At 45.0% G+C, this 17,364-nt stretch overlaps 1 protein-coding gene across 15 annotated transcripts in view; it reads right to left on the bottom strand.

Annotated features, from left to right (window-relative positions):
- PPP6R3 (protein phosphatase 6 regulatory subunit 3) overlaps positions 1-17,364 on the bottom strand; it is a 123,335-nt gene that overhangs the window by 36,367 nt on the left and 69,604 nt on the right. For all 15 annotated transcript variants that reach the window (XM_043452469.1, XM_043452473.1, XM_043452474.1 and 12 more), the window contains 5 exons: positions 9,212-9,341; positions 6,753-6,905; positions 4,755-4,904; positions 3,694-3,758; positions 1,178-1,293 (listed from right to left, as the gene is read on the bottom strand). In XM_043452469.1, coding sequence (XP_043308404.1) covers positions 1,178-1,293; positions 3,694-3,758; positions 4,755-4,904; positions 6,753-6,905; positions 9,212-9,341 — 614 coding nt within the window. The remainder of the gene's footprint in view (positions 1-1,177; positions 1,294-3,693; positions 3,759-4,754; positions 4,905-6,752; positions 6,906-9,211; positions 9,342-17,364) is intronic.

The following is a 17,364-nucleotide window of genomic DNA, read 5'->3' as shown; positions in this document are numbered from 1 at the left end:
AATGTTGTCTAAATACCTGTGTCATAGGACAACAAACGGATACATGTGCAATAGTGAAATCTATTCTCTACAGAAAATTTAAAGAAAAGGAGACGCAAATAGTTTTATGAGAAAATGAAACTATAGCTGCAATCTGCGAGCCCTCACTAGACTGAAGTTGTCATCTGACAATTCTGGTTTAAACACATGTGCATACACCCTCACACACACATCTGGGAAGCAACTGCCATAAAACTAAGACTGCTCTAAAAGAACACACACACACATGGCCATTTCACATGCACGACCAAGGACACACAGTGTGACGACATGGCTAATCTCTCTCTCAAGAAGCAAAATTCCAGGTGGGCAAGCCCCGGTTGTCTCCATCACTGGGCCACAATCGTGCTTTTAGTGCACATGCAATAGGTAACAGCCTCCTGAACACAAACATTCTTGAGAGAGGCGGGGGACAGACGGGGAACTGATTTTCAGCAAGCTAACAACTGAACAACTGCTGCACCACGGAGGTTAAGACATGTTGCCTTTGCAGTGAGTCACAGGACTCGTTAACCCCACAGGAGCACACGGGGTTCTCGATGCTCTCGTCCAGGAGGAGGTGGACGCAAGGCCGGGGAGCCAGGGTAAATAAAAGGCATCCGCACAGCTTTTTCAAGTAACCTCGGGCTGACTACATTCAAATGCTAGTACAGAGTCTTTTAGGATATTGGCTAATAGCCCTTATTTTAGTAATAGAGGCAGAAAAAAATGCTGATAAGAATCTTAATATGCTAGTGAAAGGAACTCAAATCCATAGGCCATGTGGAGGCCTTCAGGAAAAAAGAAAAAGCAAAAGTAACTAACTGTAGCTCACAAGGTCCACTGTCAGCCTACGAGTACTTCAAGCTAAAGGAGCGACCTGTGAGCCATGCCCTTAGAGAATGAAAGGGGGTGACTCCAGTTACCGGCCACGCCTGCCGATACTTAGTAAAAGGACTGCAGAACTAAGAACAGAGATACAGCAAAGAGGTATATTGTTCAAATGCATTTTCAAGAGTCTCATTCAAATCTCCAGATATTGTGGACATAGAAGGAAACTCCTCAGACAGCTTTTTAAAAAGCTAGGAATCCTTCCACTCTGCCCTTAAATTCTTCCTCCCATCCGACAGAAACGACGCTGCAACCCCGAGCCCATTACCTTTGATGAGCTGCTGCACTAAGGCGCTGTTGGGGCCCTTCTCCGTGCTGTGCACGATGCAGTTGGCTATCCTCGTCAGGTGGCCCATGTAGCCGTGCCGTCGACCTCCCTCGGCCCTGCCAGGGGGCAAAGGACAAATGTTCAGACTCCTGACAGGGTGGGTGATGGATGAAGCAGCTGGGAACTACTGTGGAGTTAAGTAATCACTCTAAAATCCGAGCCACCAAGGACAAGAACAGACAGGAGAGGAGGTTGAGGAGTCTTATCAGACTCGAGGGGGTAGTGAAATGTGTGGCAGAAACAGTCTACTCAAAAAATTATACTGTAGCCTCACTAGACAGGACAAATTTTGTTCAAGTATTCAAACCAACCATCTTCAGTCACATATTATCTTTAAAAACAAAAACCCAAACATTCACTGGCGCCTGATGATTCTGTGACTGTGACTTTCCTTTCTTTCTATAAAACTAAACAGACTGTAAAGAACTGAGGTGAGAATTCTACTGGTTCATTTTGCTAAGACATTATATTAAATTTCAATCATATAAATCAACTACCAGAGAAAGTTATCTACTAATGGCATTTCCTGAGTTAAAATGTTAGCTGATTCAATCGAGGACTTGGCCAAGAGGAGAGGTAGTCAACTTGCATTTGGCCCATACACTGCTGGGAACACAGACATGCATGTTACTCCTCACCCCTTCCCTCACCAGAGTCTAATCTTCACAACTGACCCATCTTTACACTTAAGACTTCTCACATCACTGTGACCTTTCTATCTGAATATTTAAAAAGTGTCAATATTTTAAATCTATGAAACAGAAGACTTTTGAATGCAGACAGGAGGGAACAAACTGAAGCGATCTTTACTTAAAAGGAGACTCTTTCAGGAACCACTTTAAAAAAGAAAAAAATCACATAATGTTTACAGGCCTGCCTCAAAAATAAAAGTATCTGCTACTAAGCTTAGAGGTTCCAGGGATACCTACAGGTCGGAAGGCACAGGGTGGACTTCAGCTGAGCTGCTAAGAGCCTCTCTTGTTGTTCAGTCGCTCAGTCATGTCCAGCTCTTTGCGACTTCTTTCAGTTTCACAATAAGATTCACGATAAGAACCTGAATGTTCATTCGGGCCAAATTCTTACAAACTCTGCTGCATTCCCTCAAACCTCCACAAGTGAAAACAAACACCCATCTCCAAGCTTTCTGGCCCAAGGCTCCCAATGTTCTTTACGTTTCCTGTTCAAGGAAACCTTAGAAAGCTCTTTCAGGACCCCCCAAGAAAGAAGAAATAATCTTAGCCAGGATTTCAGAGGCTGGAGCTCACGGGGAGCAGAGCATTGGTGAGACGAGGCAGAGAGAGGAAGGGAGTCAAGGAAGGTGAAGATGGACCAGAGACGTCAGTCTGGCCACAGAAGGGCTCTACTCAGAGGAGAGGGTCTGAGCCCCAGCCACACTCAACTACAAGCCATCTTTCTCCATAAAGAATTAAAGCAAAGCCCTATCGGTTTTTTGTAAGTGATTTTTAAAAGAAATGTATACCCCAAAATGTATGCTTCCATAAATCTGACTTAAGAGCAAATACAAGAATGCCCTGAGAGTGTTTCCCAAACACACTCCCCTGCTGCAGAATCTATGGGAAGGCATAAAAGCTCCCTGGGCATTAGAGAGGAATGCTCACCCCAAACAACACTGCTACGGGAAACTCTGTGTAACAAAGCCACTCACAGGCAGCAACAAATAGCTCAACTAATCGAGCCGATCAGCTAACGGAAGTTTTCTAAAAATGGAAATACTAGGCAATTTTACCCTCCTCTAGCTCCAGGCACAAAGTGACTCTAGGAGCTAATTATCATCACGGAGGACTTGCCTTTGTCATTCTCTTCCTTCTCCTTCCCATCATTCTCAGAAAAACCACCATTCACAAAGAAACAAGAAGTTCCAAAGGCAGCAACAGAGGAGGGGTGTACTCCCAACCCCTGGCTTCCCCTCAAGACAGGTAGAAAGACAGGGAGATCTAAAAGTAAATTATTAGAAAAATACCTGTTAACAATTAAATGCTCTGGAAGTCCCAAGAGAGCCATTTGTAACTAACTGTAAGGTGGCCTATACCATGTAACTATATTCATTGTTCCCTGTCTAGAGAAAGGGTGCACATTTTCTTCAAATTAAAAATCAGGGCTTCTATGGAGGCTCAGTGGTGAGGCGTCTGCCTGCCAACGCAGGAGACACAGATTTGCTCCCTGGTCCAGGGAGACCCCACATGTCGCGGAGTGGCAACTGCTAAGCCTGTGATCTGGAGTCCAGGAGCCACAACTACTGAAACCTGAGTGCCTAGAGCCTGTGGTCTGGACAAGAAAAGCCACGGCAGTGAGAAGCCCATGTGCTGGAGCTGGGGGGCGGACCCAACATGCCACAACGAGTGCAAAAAAGCCTGAGCAGCAGCCAAGACCCAGCACAGCCAAATGTAAATAAGTAATAACCAAACTGAAGTCCTGTCAGAAAACAATATACTTACTGTTTCTTCTCATTCATTTCCCAGGCATCGAGTATTCGTTCTATTAACTGACATTTTTGAAAGAGCTGAATAAAAAGGAATGTTTCAGGTTAAAATTGACATAAATGTCAAAGTGTCAAAATTTTAAAGTGAAACAGAACTCTAGTTAAACAGAAAAGTGATACCTACCACTTTATACATACAACCCAGCAAGCTAACTACAGCTGTGAATTATTGGCTAAATCAGATGCAATGTGATAAAGTAACTGCTACCAGTGAGCAGCTGACCTAAAGCAAAGCCAGGTTTTATTCTGAAATGGAATCATGCCCCAGCAAAACTTTAGTTCACAATACCACAGCAATACTTGTACTTTTCAAATGTGAGCAACACTTACTTCTACATGAACTAACATTACTGCATTCTTATTAAAAACAGGGGTGGCTGGCCAAATCCTGCAGGCCAGTGACCAGAGCTGTGGGCTGCATTATCAGAATGTGCAAAGCCAGTCTCATTCAAATGTCATTTGTCTTCCCCATCTACTTGGTCACTCCAGGCTAGCCTGGCCCATCTTCAAGGTTTGGGGGTAACACAGTATGAGCGAGAGAATGTCCACAGTCACAGAACTGCAGAGCAAGAAGACTCCTGAAGACAGACTCAGTAAAATCACCGCCTCATATGTAACAAAAGACAACAGGTCCCCGAAAGAGGTGTGCTGACTCTGCAGAGACTCACCTCCCCCCACTTCCAGTCACAGATTCAGCACCAGAAACCAAAACTCAGGCAAACCAAATACCTGTTCAAATGTTATTTAAATTTGTATTGCTTTTTAATTTCCGAAACGTTTCTAAATCTTCAAATCTATTGAGTTTACTGAAACTTTTTTTAAAAGTTCATCTAATGGTGAACTGCCTAGGATATGATTTATAGACTCACTGGTTAAAAGTACAATCAAATTAAGACAGTTAAATCCTTAGATTCTGAAATCTCACCTCTTACCCTTAAACTTCAATTCACTTCATAACTTAAGTAGAACACTACTATAACCAGGAGTGGCAGAAAAAAAGACACCAAGTAAACTTACATGTTTTAATAACAAGTTGTCACCAGTGGAATCTTGATCAGTAATTGTGCTATTTTCTGTGTTTTCAAAAGGACTCGCAAGAATCAGTGCAATACAAATTTCCACTTGTGTATGTAAAAAGTTGTTCCATGTGTATTTGAAGAACATGTCCTACAAAAAAAAAGTAATGCTTTCTTTTACTGTCACCTCAATCTTTCAGTCACTACTTCAACACATTCACCAAATAATCAATTAATAAATGATGTGCTCCTGGTACAATAAAACAAATGAAAAGGAATACATTATTTTTAAAGGCAGTTTAAAACGCCTTCATAGACTAAATAACATTATATTTGCTCATTCAACATGTCAGAATTTGCAAGGAACCTAACAGAGACCAACAATAAATGCATAAAGACAATAATAAATTTCTCAGAGAAAATCTGTCTGTTTTCACAGTGACTAATACAGATATTAAGTTTAGTAAATTTCCAATGATTTTCAAAGAAATTTATGAGAATTTCATTTTGATTCAACAGACTGTTCACTGATGACTCCTGAGCAGTGCCCAGTGCTAGCTGCAAAATCACGGTCTCCAACGTCAAGGAGCTCACACCTTAGAAAATAACCACTCAAACTCATAGAGCTGTCAGCAGACGGAGCAAAACAAGGCGCACGGCAGGCGGTGACGTGTGGGGCTCCTGGAGAGGCAAGGGTTTTCCAGATTGCCTGGAAAAGGTAAAGGTAGCAGAAAAGAAGACAGCTCCTAAAAGCACAAAATGCACAACTGCAGAATGTTTTCAGGATATCTCTGAGTCTGGTTATCCAATCTCAAATGAAGAAGTAATGATTAATGATCCATTTAAAAGTTTTATCAAATTTAGCACTCAAAAGTGGCTCTAATATTAACAACAGAATGAATTAACAATAGCAGTACACTTATTACTAGTAATTGATGACTTCAAGGAGACTCCCAAAGACAGGCGTGGGAAGTTACATTCCTGCCAGAGGGGGACAGAGGAAAGTGTAATCCTGTAACGTCTCCTCTTTCTCCGAAACGGCCCTGCTCTCTGTGCCCTTTACTGATGTGTCACTTAACACATCAGGCTGAAATACAACCAAAGTATCTCAGTGATGCTACAAAGCACAATGGTATGGCTGATAGAGCACGCATGGGTGTGAACGTGGACGTGAATTCCAATCTTTGCTCTACCACTTACTAGCCGTGGAATGTACCCCTTCTCTAAGCATGATCTGAAAAAAACAGCTTATACCCATGATCATACGAGAATGTATATGAAGTGCCCACTTGATGCCTCCCACGTGAAGAGCAAACACCAGGCCCTCCTCTGAAACACACGCCAGATCCCCCCGGGGCACAGTGTGACCACCCCGGGAAGCATCCGTGCTGCGGGAGACAGGTCAGAGGAGGCATGGGCCCCGGGCCAGGCCCGTGGCGTCTAAGCACGGGCCTCGGAGCCAGGGACCTCGGGGATTCGGGAAGTCCAGATAATTCCTGGGCTCCTCCTTCTCCCTTCCATTCCTTTCTGCTCCCACAGAAGCAGAGACTAAATGAAAAGACTCAAAGACAGTCTTAACACCCTCTGCAGATCTCTCCCAGTGCCAAGCAGACAAAAGCCTGTCCCCTCAAGAGAAGCATTATGAAGGGAGAGCAGCGCTGCAGGCAGCAACCATCTATGGGCACACAATCCCCCAAAGAAACTGGCTGCACTCACTCTATCCTCCACGGGAGACAGGGCTTCTGGAGGGGAATGTCTGTGTCTTGACTGTCCTGGAAATTCTCTCTAACACAGACAGACCTTTATGCACAGCAACAATAAATCACCACTGAGAAATTAAAAGCATGCAAAACTGATGATAACCTCAAGGGGAAGACTGTTTGCACTCAGACCAAGAAAAGTCATTGACACATACTGTGAGTTTATGAGATTCTACAATCAGTGATCTTATTTATAAAAGCTCAAGGGCAAATGAAGACGTCTTTCGGGAACATCTTACCAGTATGACCCCAATGCTATTCAGCTCCATGAGGTCCCCGTTGATGCTGCTGGTATTCGTCTGGAGGAGGCTGGATACCAACCTAACCACACTCAGCCGGGTGTTCCCCACGGGGGGGTCCAGCACGCCCCACGTAGTCTTCATCACACTTTTCTGAGAAAGAAAAAGCTTTCTGATTAGATTCAGTTCAGTTCCCCAGCGGTCCAGTGCTGAAGAATCCGCCTGCCAACACAGGGGACACAGGTTTGATCCCTGGTCCAAGAAGATCACACATGTCATGGGGCAACTAAGCCCACGCGCCCTGGAGTCCATGCTCCGCAACAAGAAGAGCCATCTCAGGGAGAAGTCCTCGCGCTGCAACCAGACGGCAGCCCCTACTCGCCACAACTAGAGCGGCAGGCAGCAACGAAGACCCAGCACAACCACAAATAGATAGATAAATAACTTAAAAACCAGCTCAATAAACAAATGGTGCAGGAGTATGTACTAAGATACAACACTAAACTAAGCCTGCGAACAAGTTGGCCTAAATTCTACACCTGCAGGAAAATCCGAAACTCCTACTGATATCTTTAAGATATGATGAAATAAATATAAGAGAAAAAAATAGGTAATTTCCCTAGACTACGTATTTTGTAAGAAATCAAGTATCCCCCTGCCTTCAACATTCTAGAAAGCAGAAAATTTGGCAAGTTCATGAAGAAAAAGTGCAATATTCCAAACCTGACCAGAAACCTGAGAAACTAAGAAAAGTGACAAGTGGTTTTGGACACAGTCCTCAATCTTTGCCAAATCTGGGATAGAAATGCAAACTCAGTAGCTGCCTCTGGGTCACAACCTAGAAACAGGATCAACCTCAAACCTGCTTTCCTTCATAAAAGGGAGTTTGTATTCTTTGAAATCACAGAAGATAGACCCAGAACATTTCAGAACTTTAGAAGTTAGAAGTTTGGCAGGAGACCCGCAACAAAGTGAAAAGGGTATCCTTCTCCATGTCCCCGTCCAAAAGGGCTTCCCGGCCCCGCTGCCTGCTCTCCTCCAGGCTCAGGGGAAAGGGGAGCCCCCCTTCACTCCCTGCACACGGCGCTAATGAACACGGATCTACTCACACTCTGCACTGTGCAGTAAAGCCTGAGCTCACTGCCCCCAGCAGGGAAAGAGAGGTCCACACAAAACACTGTCTCCCTTTGGAATCAGGCCCAAGAAGAGCGCCAGAGTGACAATCCACACGGGATGCTGCCTCTCCTGTCCACCGAGAAAGGAGACGGGACACCTGAGACTCGGGTCGGGGGTACCGGCCACACCCCCTCTTCTCTCAGGTCCTCCCCTCCTCCGCTTTCACTTCTTTTCTCCTGAACAAACCCTGCTTCTTCTCTGCCTCTCCTGCCCTTCTCCCCAGGTCTGGCACGAAGGACTCCGCTGGCCAGCATCAGCAGGCACACTTTCCACGGTGGGCCCTGAGCACTCCGGCCTGTACCCCAGACCACTGCCTGCTCGCTGCTCATGTGAGGAGACAATCTAGAGGCTGAACCAGACTCCAAGCACAGTGGACATAAATTATTCTCTGCGCCCCCTCCACAAACTGGAAACACCTAAAGCAGAAGGGAGACACTACTACACTCTATCCCCAGGAACTCACTCAGCAGAGGCTACAGAGATGCACTGTGTACAGCCTGGGATGCCAGATGCAATGACGCACACAGAAGGAAAAACCAATGTGTAAGAACCGGTGTGGGCGGCAGAACTCTCAAGAACTGTCTTCCACCCCAGAGACACCATAAGGAAGAGCCTCATCCCCTAACCTCAGCCTGCAGTAATCCGTAGCCGTCACGAAGAACACCACTATGGACCATGGACACCCTGCTTTTGTAGGTCTTCACTGTCTGAGTTCTCAGTGGCCGTCTGAGTACACAGTCATTTCTGGATTAGCACACGGATGCCCCTGACAGAAAAACTAACACTCCAAGTCACAATCAACCCACCACTTCTTAAATGACAATCTGTCCATCAGGCAGTTACATTACTCCAACTCTGAGTAAGACAACTCAACTTCCAAGATTAGTTTCTTGAAGATTAACATGTACCTCAAAGATGTGCAAGTAACATGCTATGAGAAGAAAACTATTTTACTTGCATGTAAATACACAAAATTTATAGAAGAAGAAAAAAAAGAACAAAAAGCTGAGTTTTCTAAGCAGGTGAGTATCTTACTTAATTCTATTTCATTCATCAATTTAGACACTATATACAGATAAAAGTCAATTTAAAAACTAGTTCAAAAGCAATGAAAACAATGGCACTTTTTTTTTTTTTTTTTTAAACAATGGCACTTTTAACATACTTTTGCACAGTGGGGGTTGGGTCACAGCTGGTTCTTTAACTCAGAAGGTTCATGTACCTTCTAACAGCTGAAATCAAACTACGGAGCTGTTCAATGCTGCTTCAGAGAGCTGCCTTACCTTGGGGGGCTCAAGCAGGAGTTCGTGAAAAGATCCAAGTCTTCCTCGAATGGCTTCTAGAACACTCTTGTTGACTGAACAAGCTGAATGACTCATGCCTGGTGGGCAGATCTCTATATGGCCTTCAAATCTTGAAACAAAGCAAGTTAATTTTATTTATTATTTCAGAACAAACCATTCAAGGTGCTCTGTAACAGCGAATGGTGGCGGTTGAGTCACTAGGTCGTGTCTAACTCTTGCGACCTCATGGACTATAGTCCAACAGGTTCCTCCATCTGTGGGATTTTCCAAGCAAGAGTACTGGAGTGGGTTATCATTTCCTCCTCCAGAGGATCTTCCTGATCCAGGGATCGAATCAGTGTCCCTCACATTGGCAGGCTGGTTCTTTGCCAACTGAGCCACCAGGGAAACCCGTATCAGAATATAGGGATATTCAAAACAGCTGTGGAATATATGTATTATATCAAAATTTCTGAAAGGACAGAAAGAGGGTATAATAAAACCTTGATAGGGATCAGCTGACATGACCAGAAATCCAACAACATATGCTGTCAGGGGAGAAATTATATACCATTTCTTCCCATTTTCTCCTGAACCTACTGTACTACCACGTCTCTAACCAGAAAATGTGGAAAGCAATGAGAGATCCCTGAATTACAGCACATACCATCCTTGCCTACCACTGGATGACTGCTAATAATAACAGGCCTGGGATTTCCCTGGTGCTTCAGTGGTTAAGAACTGGCCTGCCAATGCAGGGGACACAGGTTTGATCGCTGGTCCAGAGATCCCACATGCTGTGGGGCAACTAAGCTCATGCGCCACAACTACGAAACCCAGGCACCCTAGAGCCTGTCTCCCGTGTCACACACAGCGATGAAGACCCAGAGCAGCCAAAATAAATAGGCCTGTATTTGTTCTATGGATTCTCTTACCTAATCCATCAACATTGCTTCTTCTTTAAAAGGCTTATATTAATGTTCTGTATAAAGCTCCATCTACAGTCATTAGAAGTAGCTTGGAGCTTTCCTGGTGGCTCAGACAGTAAAGCGTCTGCCTACAACTCAGGAGACCTGGGTTCAATCCCTGGGTCAGGAAGATCCCCTGGAGAAGGAAATGGCAACCCACTCCAGTATTCTCACCTGAAAAATCCCATGGATGGAGGAGCCTGGTAGACTACAGTCCATGGGGTTGCAAAGAGTCGGACACGACTGAGTGACTTCACTTCCTTTCACTTATAGTCATTATAAACCACTTCTCTCAGGAAAACAATTACGAAACTGCTTTCATAGAATCAGTGTAAGGAAGCACGGGGATTCTCAAAGTCGGGGGACAGGAGGGAGGGGTGTAGAAATGTGGGTGCACAATTCAGATTAAGAGATAAACCTGGGAGTGGCGTGTCAGTGCAAGCTCGCTCCTAACAACACAGCTGCTGGAGCAAGAAGGCTGCGCTGAGTCCTGGCCCTCTGCTCACCAGCTGTTTGTCCTGACACGGAAAGAACAGCCCACCCAGGACTGCCGCGGACCACGCTGACACACAGGGCCAGGAGCAGAGCCTGGCACAGCCAACACCTAGAGAGGGACCATTACGACAGCTATCTGAAAACTTTTCACACGTGCAAGTGACTTCCAAGAGCCTCACATAACAGCATTCAGAAATGCAATTACAGAAAGGGCGTGTGGGCAGGGGAAGGACTTCTGCTTTGATTACAGTGCCTTTTACTGTGTAGGGATTTTAATACTTTATGTGGCCAAATATAGCATTCTTCACTACAGTTTCTGTCCAGGAAGCCATACTTTAAAACTTCTTTACAATGTCATAATCCTAGGAGCTTCTGCATACTTTTCCTCTAGTATTTTTCATTTAATTTATCTGGAATTTATTTTTATGCAAAACAGGCATAGACACTGGATTTCTTCCCCAAGGGGCGAGTCGCTTTCTAAGCCACATTTACGATCTGCTTTTTTTCACTCAAGTGAAAATACCACACACAAACTTATACTCAAAATCTTTACTCATTCACATTAAGTTTCATTTGTTCATATGATAAATATTGGTGGTGGTGCAGAGGCGAAGTTGTATCTGACTCTTGCAACTCCATGGTCTGTAGCCTGGCAGGCTCCTCTGTCCATGGGATTTTCCAGGCAAGTATACTAGAGTAGGTTGCCATTCCCTTCTCCAGGGGATCTTCCCAACCCAGGGATTGAACCCCAGTCTCCTGCATTGCTGGCAGATTCTTTACCGACTGAGCTGTTCAACTAATAAACAGTGAGCATAAACTTATCTACCTGCCTTGACTCAGGTACAACAGTCAATACCCACGGTGTCTCTCACATTTTAGTTCTTTCAAATGTATGTAAAAATCCACCAAATCGAAAACAAAGCTCACACTGACACTCCACGCAGAGGCACGTTAAATGCGAAACTTAGACCTGGAAAGGCACAGGCAGTGGCGGCTGCTGGGGGCATCGGCGGCAGTCAGCGTCCTTTCTCTGCTGAACGGCGACCGAGTGTCCCGACACACCACGGCTTCCTCACCACTCACCCGGTAAAGACACTCTGCCTGCGCAGTTCTGGGTGATTACCAGTAAAGCGCGCAAACCTTCACTTGTAAGTCTGTATGATACAATTTTCACTTCTCATGGGTAAATACCTAAGAGCACTGGATAACAAAGATCTGTCATTTGAGAACTGCCAGGTGCTTTCAGAAGGTGGCCACATGACTCTCCATCCCAGGTGGACCGTGTGAGGCTTCACGGTCACCAGCACTGGCTGTTTGTTTATGCTCATCTGGTTTAGCTACGCTTAGTGGGCTGATGGTATCTACCTCCTAGTCCCCATCTGGATGCCTAGGTTTTCTTCCTGCCTCACGACCGACAGCATGAGGCTGAAAAGAACTGGTGAGGGGGATGTTCTCACCGTGGCCCCTGATTTTAGGGGCCGCGATTTCAGCCTCTACCATCAAGAATGACGGCGCTCAAGGGTCTTCTTTCTGTTTCTCAGTTTCCAAGTTCCTTTGTATTTCTTATTTGCAGGTGTTTTATCACAAAAGATTTTAATGAAATGGTCACACGGTTTTACTTCTTTAGTTTGTTGATACAAATTACACTGATTTTTATAAAAACTATTTTTATACAGTGGTTTTAAGTTCACAGCAGAATGGAGGGGAAGGTACAGACTGCCCATATGCCCCCTGCCCTCACAAATGCACAGCCTCCCCCACTACCAACATCCTCTACCAGAGCATTCATTACAGCCCGTGAACCTACACGGACACATCACCATCACCCCGAGCCCAGAGCACTCCGTAGAGCCCACTAGACGGTGTACATTTTATGGGTCTGGACAAACAATGACACATTTGGGGCACGAAGATATCACACAGAGGGTTTTCACGGCCCTAAAGGTCCTGGGCTCCACCTATTCACTTCGCCCCCACCACCACCCTCTGGTCATCAGTGACCTTTTTTACTGTCTCCACAGTAAAATGAGACATTTCCCAGAAGGTTATGTAGCCTTTTCTTTCCCTTCTTTTTCACTTGCATTCAAGGTTCCTCCATGTCTTTTCACGGCTGGAGGGCACCTTTTTAGGGCTGGATAATATTCCACTGTATGGATAAACTACAGTTTGTTTATCCACTCACTTACTGAAGACATCTTAGCTGCTTCCAATGTTGTGGCAAGGGTGGATAAAGCTGCTAAACAACCACGTGTAGGTTTTTGTGTGAACATACGTTTTCATCTCCTTTGGGTAAATACCAAGGAACATAACTGCTGGGACTGTAGCGTGTTTGGTTCTGTAAGAAAGTGCTGGACTGCCTTTCAAAGTGGCTGCAGCATTCTGCGTTTCCACCAGCAAGGAAAGAGGGCTCCCGCTGTTCTGCGGTCCTGCCAGTCAGGTCCAGTGAATTGCTAGCACTGTGCTTCTTACTGATTTCTGTATAAATGTTATGTCTGTTTCTGAGAATAGTTTAGACTTACAGAGAAATTGCAAAAGTACTAGAGCCCCCATATGACCTATACTCAATTTCCCCCATCATTATCTTACATTTATCAAAATTAATTCACCAATACACGTAAAATCCACACTTCATTCAGATTTCCGTGTTTTTACCTCAAGCTGTGTCTCTGTCTGGAGTCCATGCAGGACCCTCACTATGTTTACTGTCAATGTGCTCTGTCCTTTGCCTGCTCTTGGCTCTGAAAGTTCCTTGAACTTCCCTGGCCAGGCACTCGGCAGAGGGTCCCTCAGCCGGGACCTTGCCTTGTACTTCTCTCATGATCATGGGTTGTTGAGAGGAAGACCACACAAGTAAAATGCCATTTTCATGACACAGCATCAATACAACTTAACACTGGCTGTTGACTTTGAGTGTCCGGCTGAGGAAGTGTTGGTTGTAGCTGTCCTTCCACACTGTACTTTCTAGAAGGAAGTCATGAGGTGCCAGCTACAAGTAAAGAGTGGAGAGTTTTGCTCTTCCTCCTAGAGATGGAATTATGAACTACTTGGAATTCTGCCACATGGAAGAGTTGTCTCTTCTTACCCGTTTATTTGTTCAATCATTTATTTGTATCAGTATGGATTCATGGTAAAGTTATTTTATATAGCTACTTTGTGTTATAATACAATACAATGCTTTATTTTACTGTGCAAGTATTGGCAGTCCCAGCTTTGGCCAACGGGAGCTCTTTCAGTTGCCTCCTGTGTCCTGTTCACACACCCTTATTGTGGGTTTTTTTCCTCTTTTTTTTGGTCATCCTGCACATGGGTTCCTGGTTCCCTGACCAGGGATCAAACCTGCGTCCCCTGTATTGGAAGCACAGAGTCTTAACCGTTGCACCTCCAGGGAAGTCCCTGTGGGTCTTCCTTGTTGTTGAGCACATCCTTAGTCTCTACACTGCACAATGCTCCACACTCATCTCATGTATGTCTTACCCCAGTGGAAGAACCAGCCATTTCTCCAGAGCCCTGACTCCTTGACTGGAGGGCGGGGTTAGAAACCAAGACCCCGGCACATGGTGCACTTGTTTCTGGCAGGACATCGTGGCTTCTGGACCTCACAAAGCAACTGTCTCCTGGGTCTAACTTTTCATATTTCACTGTAGGTAATTTCTAATGTCCTACACTGATTGTTTCCTCAACTATGTCGAAGTTCACAAATGAGCCCAAAGATATTTTTCCATTTCTAGCATTTCCAGATGATCTTCCATAGCTCTGCTAAAATTCTCCATCTGTTCACATATTGCTGCTCACTCTTCCCACAAGTCTTTAACATATCAATCACAGTTTTTAATTCCCTACCAGATAGTCCCAACACTTTTGATTCTATTTCTATTGACTGCTTTTTCTCTTAAGAGCTTGTCGGCTTCTTTTTATCTGGCTTCTTCATCTCGCAACTTTTTGATTGAAACGTGGACATGCTGTGTAAGACAACAGAAACTGATATAACTAGCACTTGTCTGCAGCAGACACACCTCTTTCCCCCTAAGTCTTTAGTGTAAAGTTTGGGGATCAATTTACAGTCAGCAGCGGAGCTCGGTTCGGGCTGTGGCTGTGACTGTTTTTTCTCAGTGCACCAAGACGTCAAACTGGTCTCAAGTTACTCTGTATTTATAGTTACGGCTGGACCGCCAGGTCTCTCTCAGTGTCTGCTCTGCCCTCAGCTGAAGTTCCTCCTTCAGGCTCACTCCCATGCTGACGGTCTCCCTGCGCCACGCCGCAGCCTCCCCTCTGTCAGCACCGGGCTATACCCACTCCACGCATGGTGGCCTGGGGTGGGGGAGGCATGGGAGCAACGGCTCTGTTGTTCTGGCTCAGCCTCAGGCACCGGAAATGCCCCTGGGCCTCAGGGATGGGCCATCTCGGTGATCCTGCCCTTACTTCAGGGACAGGGGCTCTCTAACAGCCTGGGTCCTGACTGTGTCCCTGCTTGTTCTGTGGGATAGAGGTTCTTTCCTGGTCCCTTCCCCCCACTGCCAATGGCCCCCATGCATGCTAAGTCGCTTCAGTCATGTCTGACGCTTTGTGAGCCCATAGACTGTAGCCCGCCAAGCTCCTCTGTCCATGGGATTCTCCCGGCAAGAATACTGGGGTGGGTGTGCATGCCCTCCTCCAGGGGATCTTCCCCACCCAGGGATCAAACCCACATTTCTCATGTCTTCTGCAGTGGCAAGCGGGCTCTTCACCACTAGTGCCACCTGGAAACCCCACCTGCGCCTTTAGGGCTACAGGGTGTGCCGCCCTCTCCCCAGGGGCTCAACAGCCGGCAGCCAGCATGTCCTGAGCAGGGCCAGCAAGTGAGCGCAAAGCCCTGCGTCCACAGTTCTCAAGCACACCTGCTCTCCCCGCACCTGGGGCACGTACGGCATTAAGCGACCTACTATCACTCTACGTTTATTAGAAAACACGTCAGAACGATCACCTTTGGAGCTGAAATACTGAACAGATGGAACACTGAGGTCTCATATGACAGAAAATGCCTCATGCCCTCACACAGCAATCCAAGTATTTCAGGGTCACAATCCTGCCTGTCTTTCAGTGTTTATGCAACTTTATAAATGAGATGTCTGGCAATCTGATCTGCTTTGCAGTTAACCCATATTTTCTTGTCCAAACGGTTTTAAGATTTACCCTGTATCCTAGGGACTCAGAAATCTCCTAAGGATAAGGCTAAGATCTTAGCCACCCACCAACCCCTCTGTCCGCCCCTCTTTAAAGTTAATCCTGCTTAGTGTCTGATCAACCTTTGTGGTCTGGGGTAAGTTCCTTCTGATCAGAAATTTCTTCTGTCATTTCTTTTATTGTTGTATTATTTCTGTTCTCAAGTCGAAGTCGTCAACATAAATCTCACAGCACCAGCTCATGTGCTTTTAAAGCATTTTAAGAGATGATGCAACTGCCTTACACCAGCAGTAGCAAGGTAACATTCCTGTACCACCTGATCAATATCGTAAGTTACTGGTTACATTATTTAAAACAGGATTTAACAGGGAAGACACAGGATAAGTCAGAACTGCAGATACAATCCCAAAATTACAATATACTTGAAGCACTGCTGCCACATTGACATTCCATGATCAGTAACCAGAGATGAAAAAGACAGGAATAGAGATGAAGACTTTGGGAACCAAGGACTGATAAGGCTGTGTTTACTGTTTTGCTAGAAACCAAATGACATCATTAAAAACAAATCCAGAAGTCCTGGATGGCTAAATTCTCTTATGCTGACAGCCGATCTTGTTGCTCCTTCACTTCATGCCTCTGCTTTACAGGATGGATCCAATGGTGAAGAGGAAAATACAAATTCTGATTCTAAACACATGCTCCTGGAACACGAATATATGCACACCTCTTCAAATTCTCATTCCCCAGAAAACAATCTGGAAAACTCTGACAATTAAAAAGTAAATCAGCTTTAGGTATAAAACTGTAAAGAAAATGACAAATATTAAATGACTTGTCCAGAGGCACACAAATAGGAAAAATAGACTATCTTTCTGATTCTTAAACACACCACAGAGTTTTCCTTAAGGCCTCAAGCCACCAGTCCATCCATTTTTTTTTTTTTTTCCAGTCCATCCATTTTAAAACAGCCTAATGAACTGCAGTGCCTCATGTGTGAAGCCTCAAGTTAGCGCAGAGCGGACAGACGAGCCCTGAACCGCCACCTGGAGAGCTGCACGCCGACCAGGAGCAGCTGTTTTCAGTTCACATAAACAAGAAATAAGCTGCTCTCGTATGTGAGACATGCTGCACGGGTTTGACTTACTATAGGAGCATTTTGGTAATGACTACACAACCTCAAACGACAAGAATCCAAATATTGCCAATACTGCTTGCTAAAGCATATTTTTCAACTGCATCTATGTATTCCATTCATATAAAACTATTTATGGGAATTCCCTGGTGGTCCAGTGGCTAAGACTCTGCGCTCCTGATACAGGGGGGCTGGGTTCGATCCCTGGTCAGGGAACTAGATCCCACATGCCACAACTAAGACTCTATGCAGCCAAATGAATAAAAATATATGTTTAAAAAAAAAAAAAAACTATTTATATAGTATAGAAATATTCAGCAAGTGAAATTCAAGGGCATGATACTGTAGGAATAGACCTCTAACTTAATTCTTAGTTTGTAAAAACTCTAAAAGGA

The sequence above is a fragment of the Cervus canadensis genome, chromosome 29, assembly GCF_019320065.1.
Source record: "Cervus canadensis isolate Bull #8, Minnesota chromosome 29, ASM1932006v1, whole genome shotgun sequence".
NCBI classification, from domain to species: domain Eukaryota; kingdom Metazoa; phylum Chordata; class Mammalia; order Artiodactyla; family Cervidae; genus Cervus; species Cervus canadensis.
The sequence above is the reverse complement of the archived record's forward strand: the minus strand, read 5'-3'. Positions and strand labels throughout refer to the sequence as shown.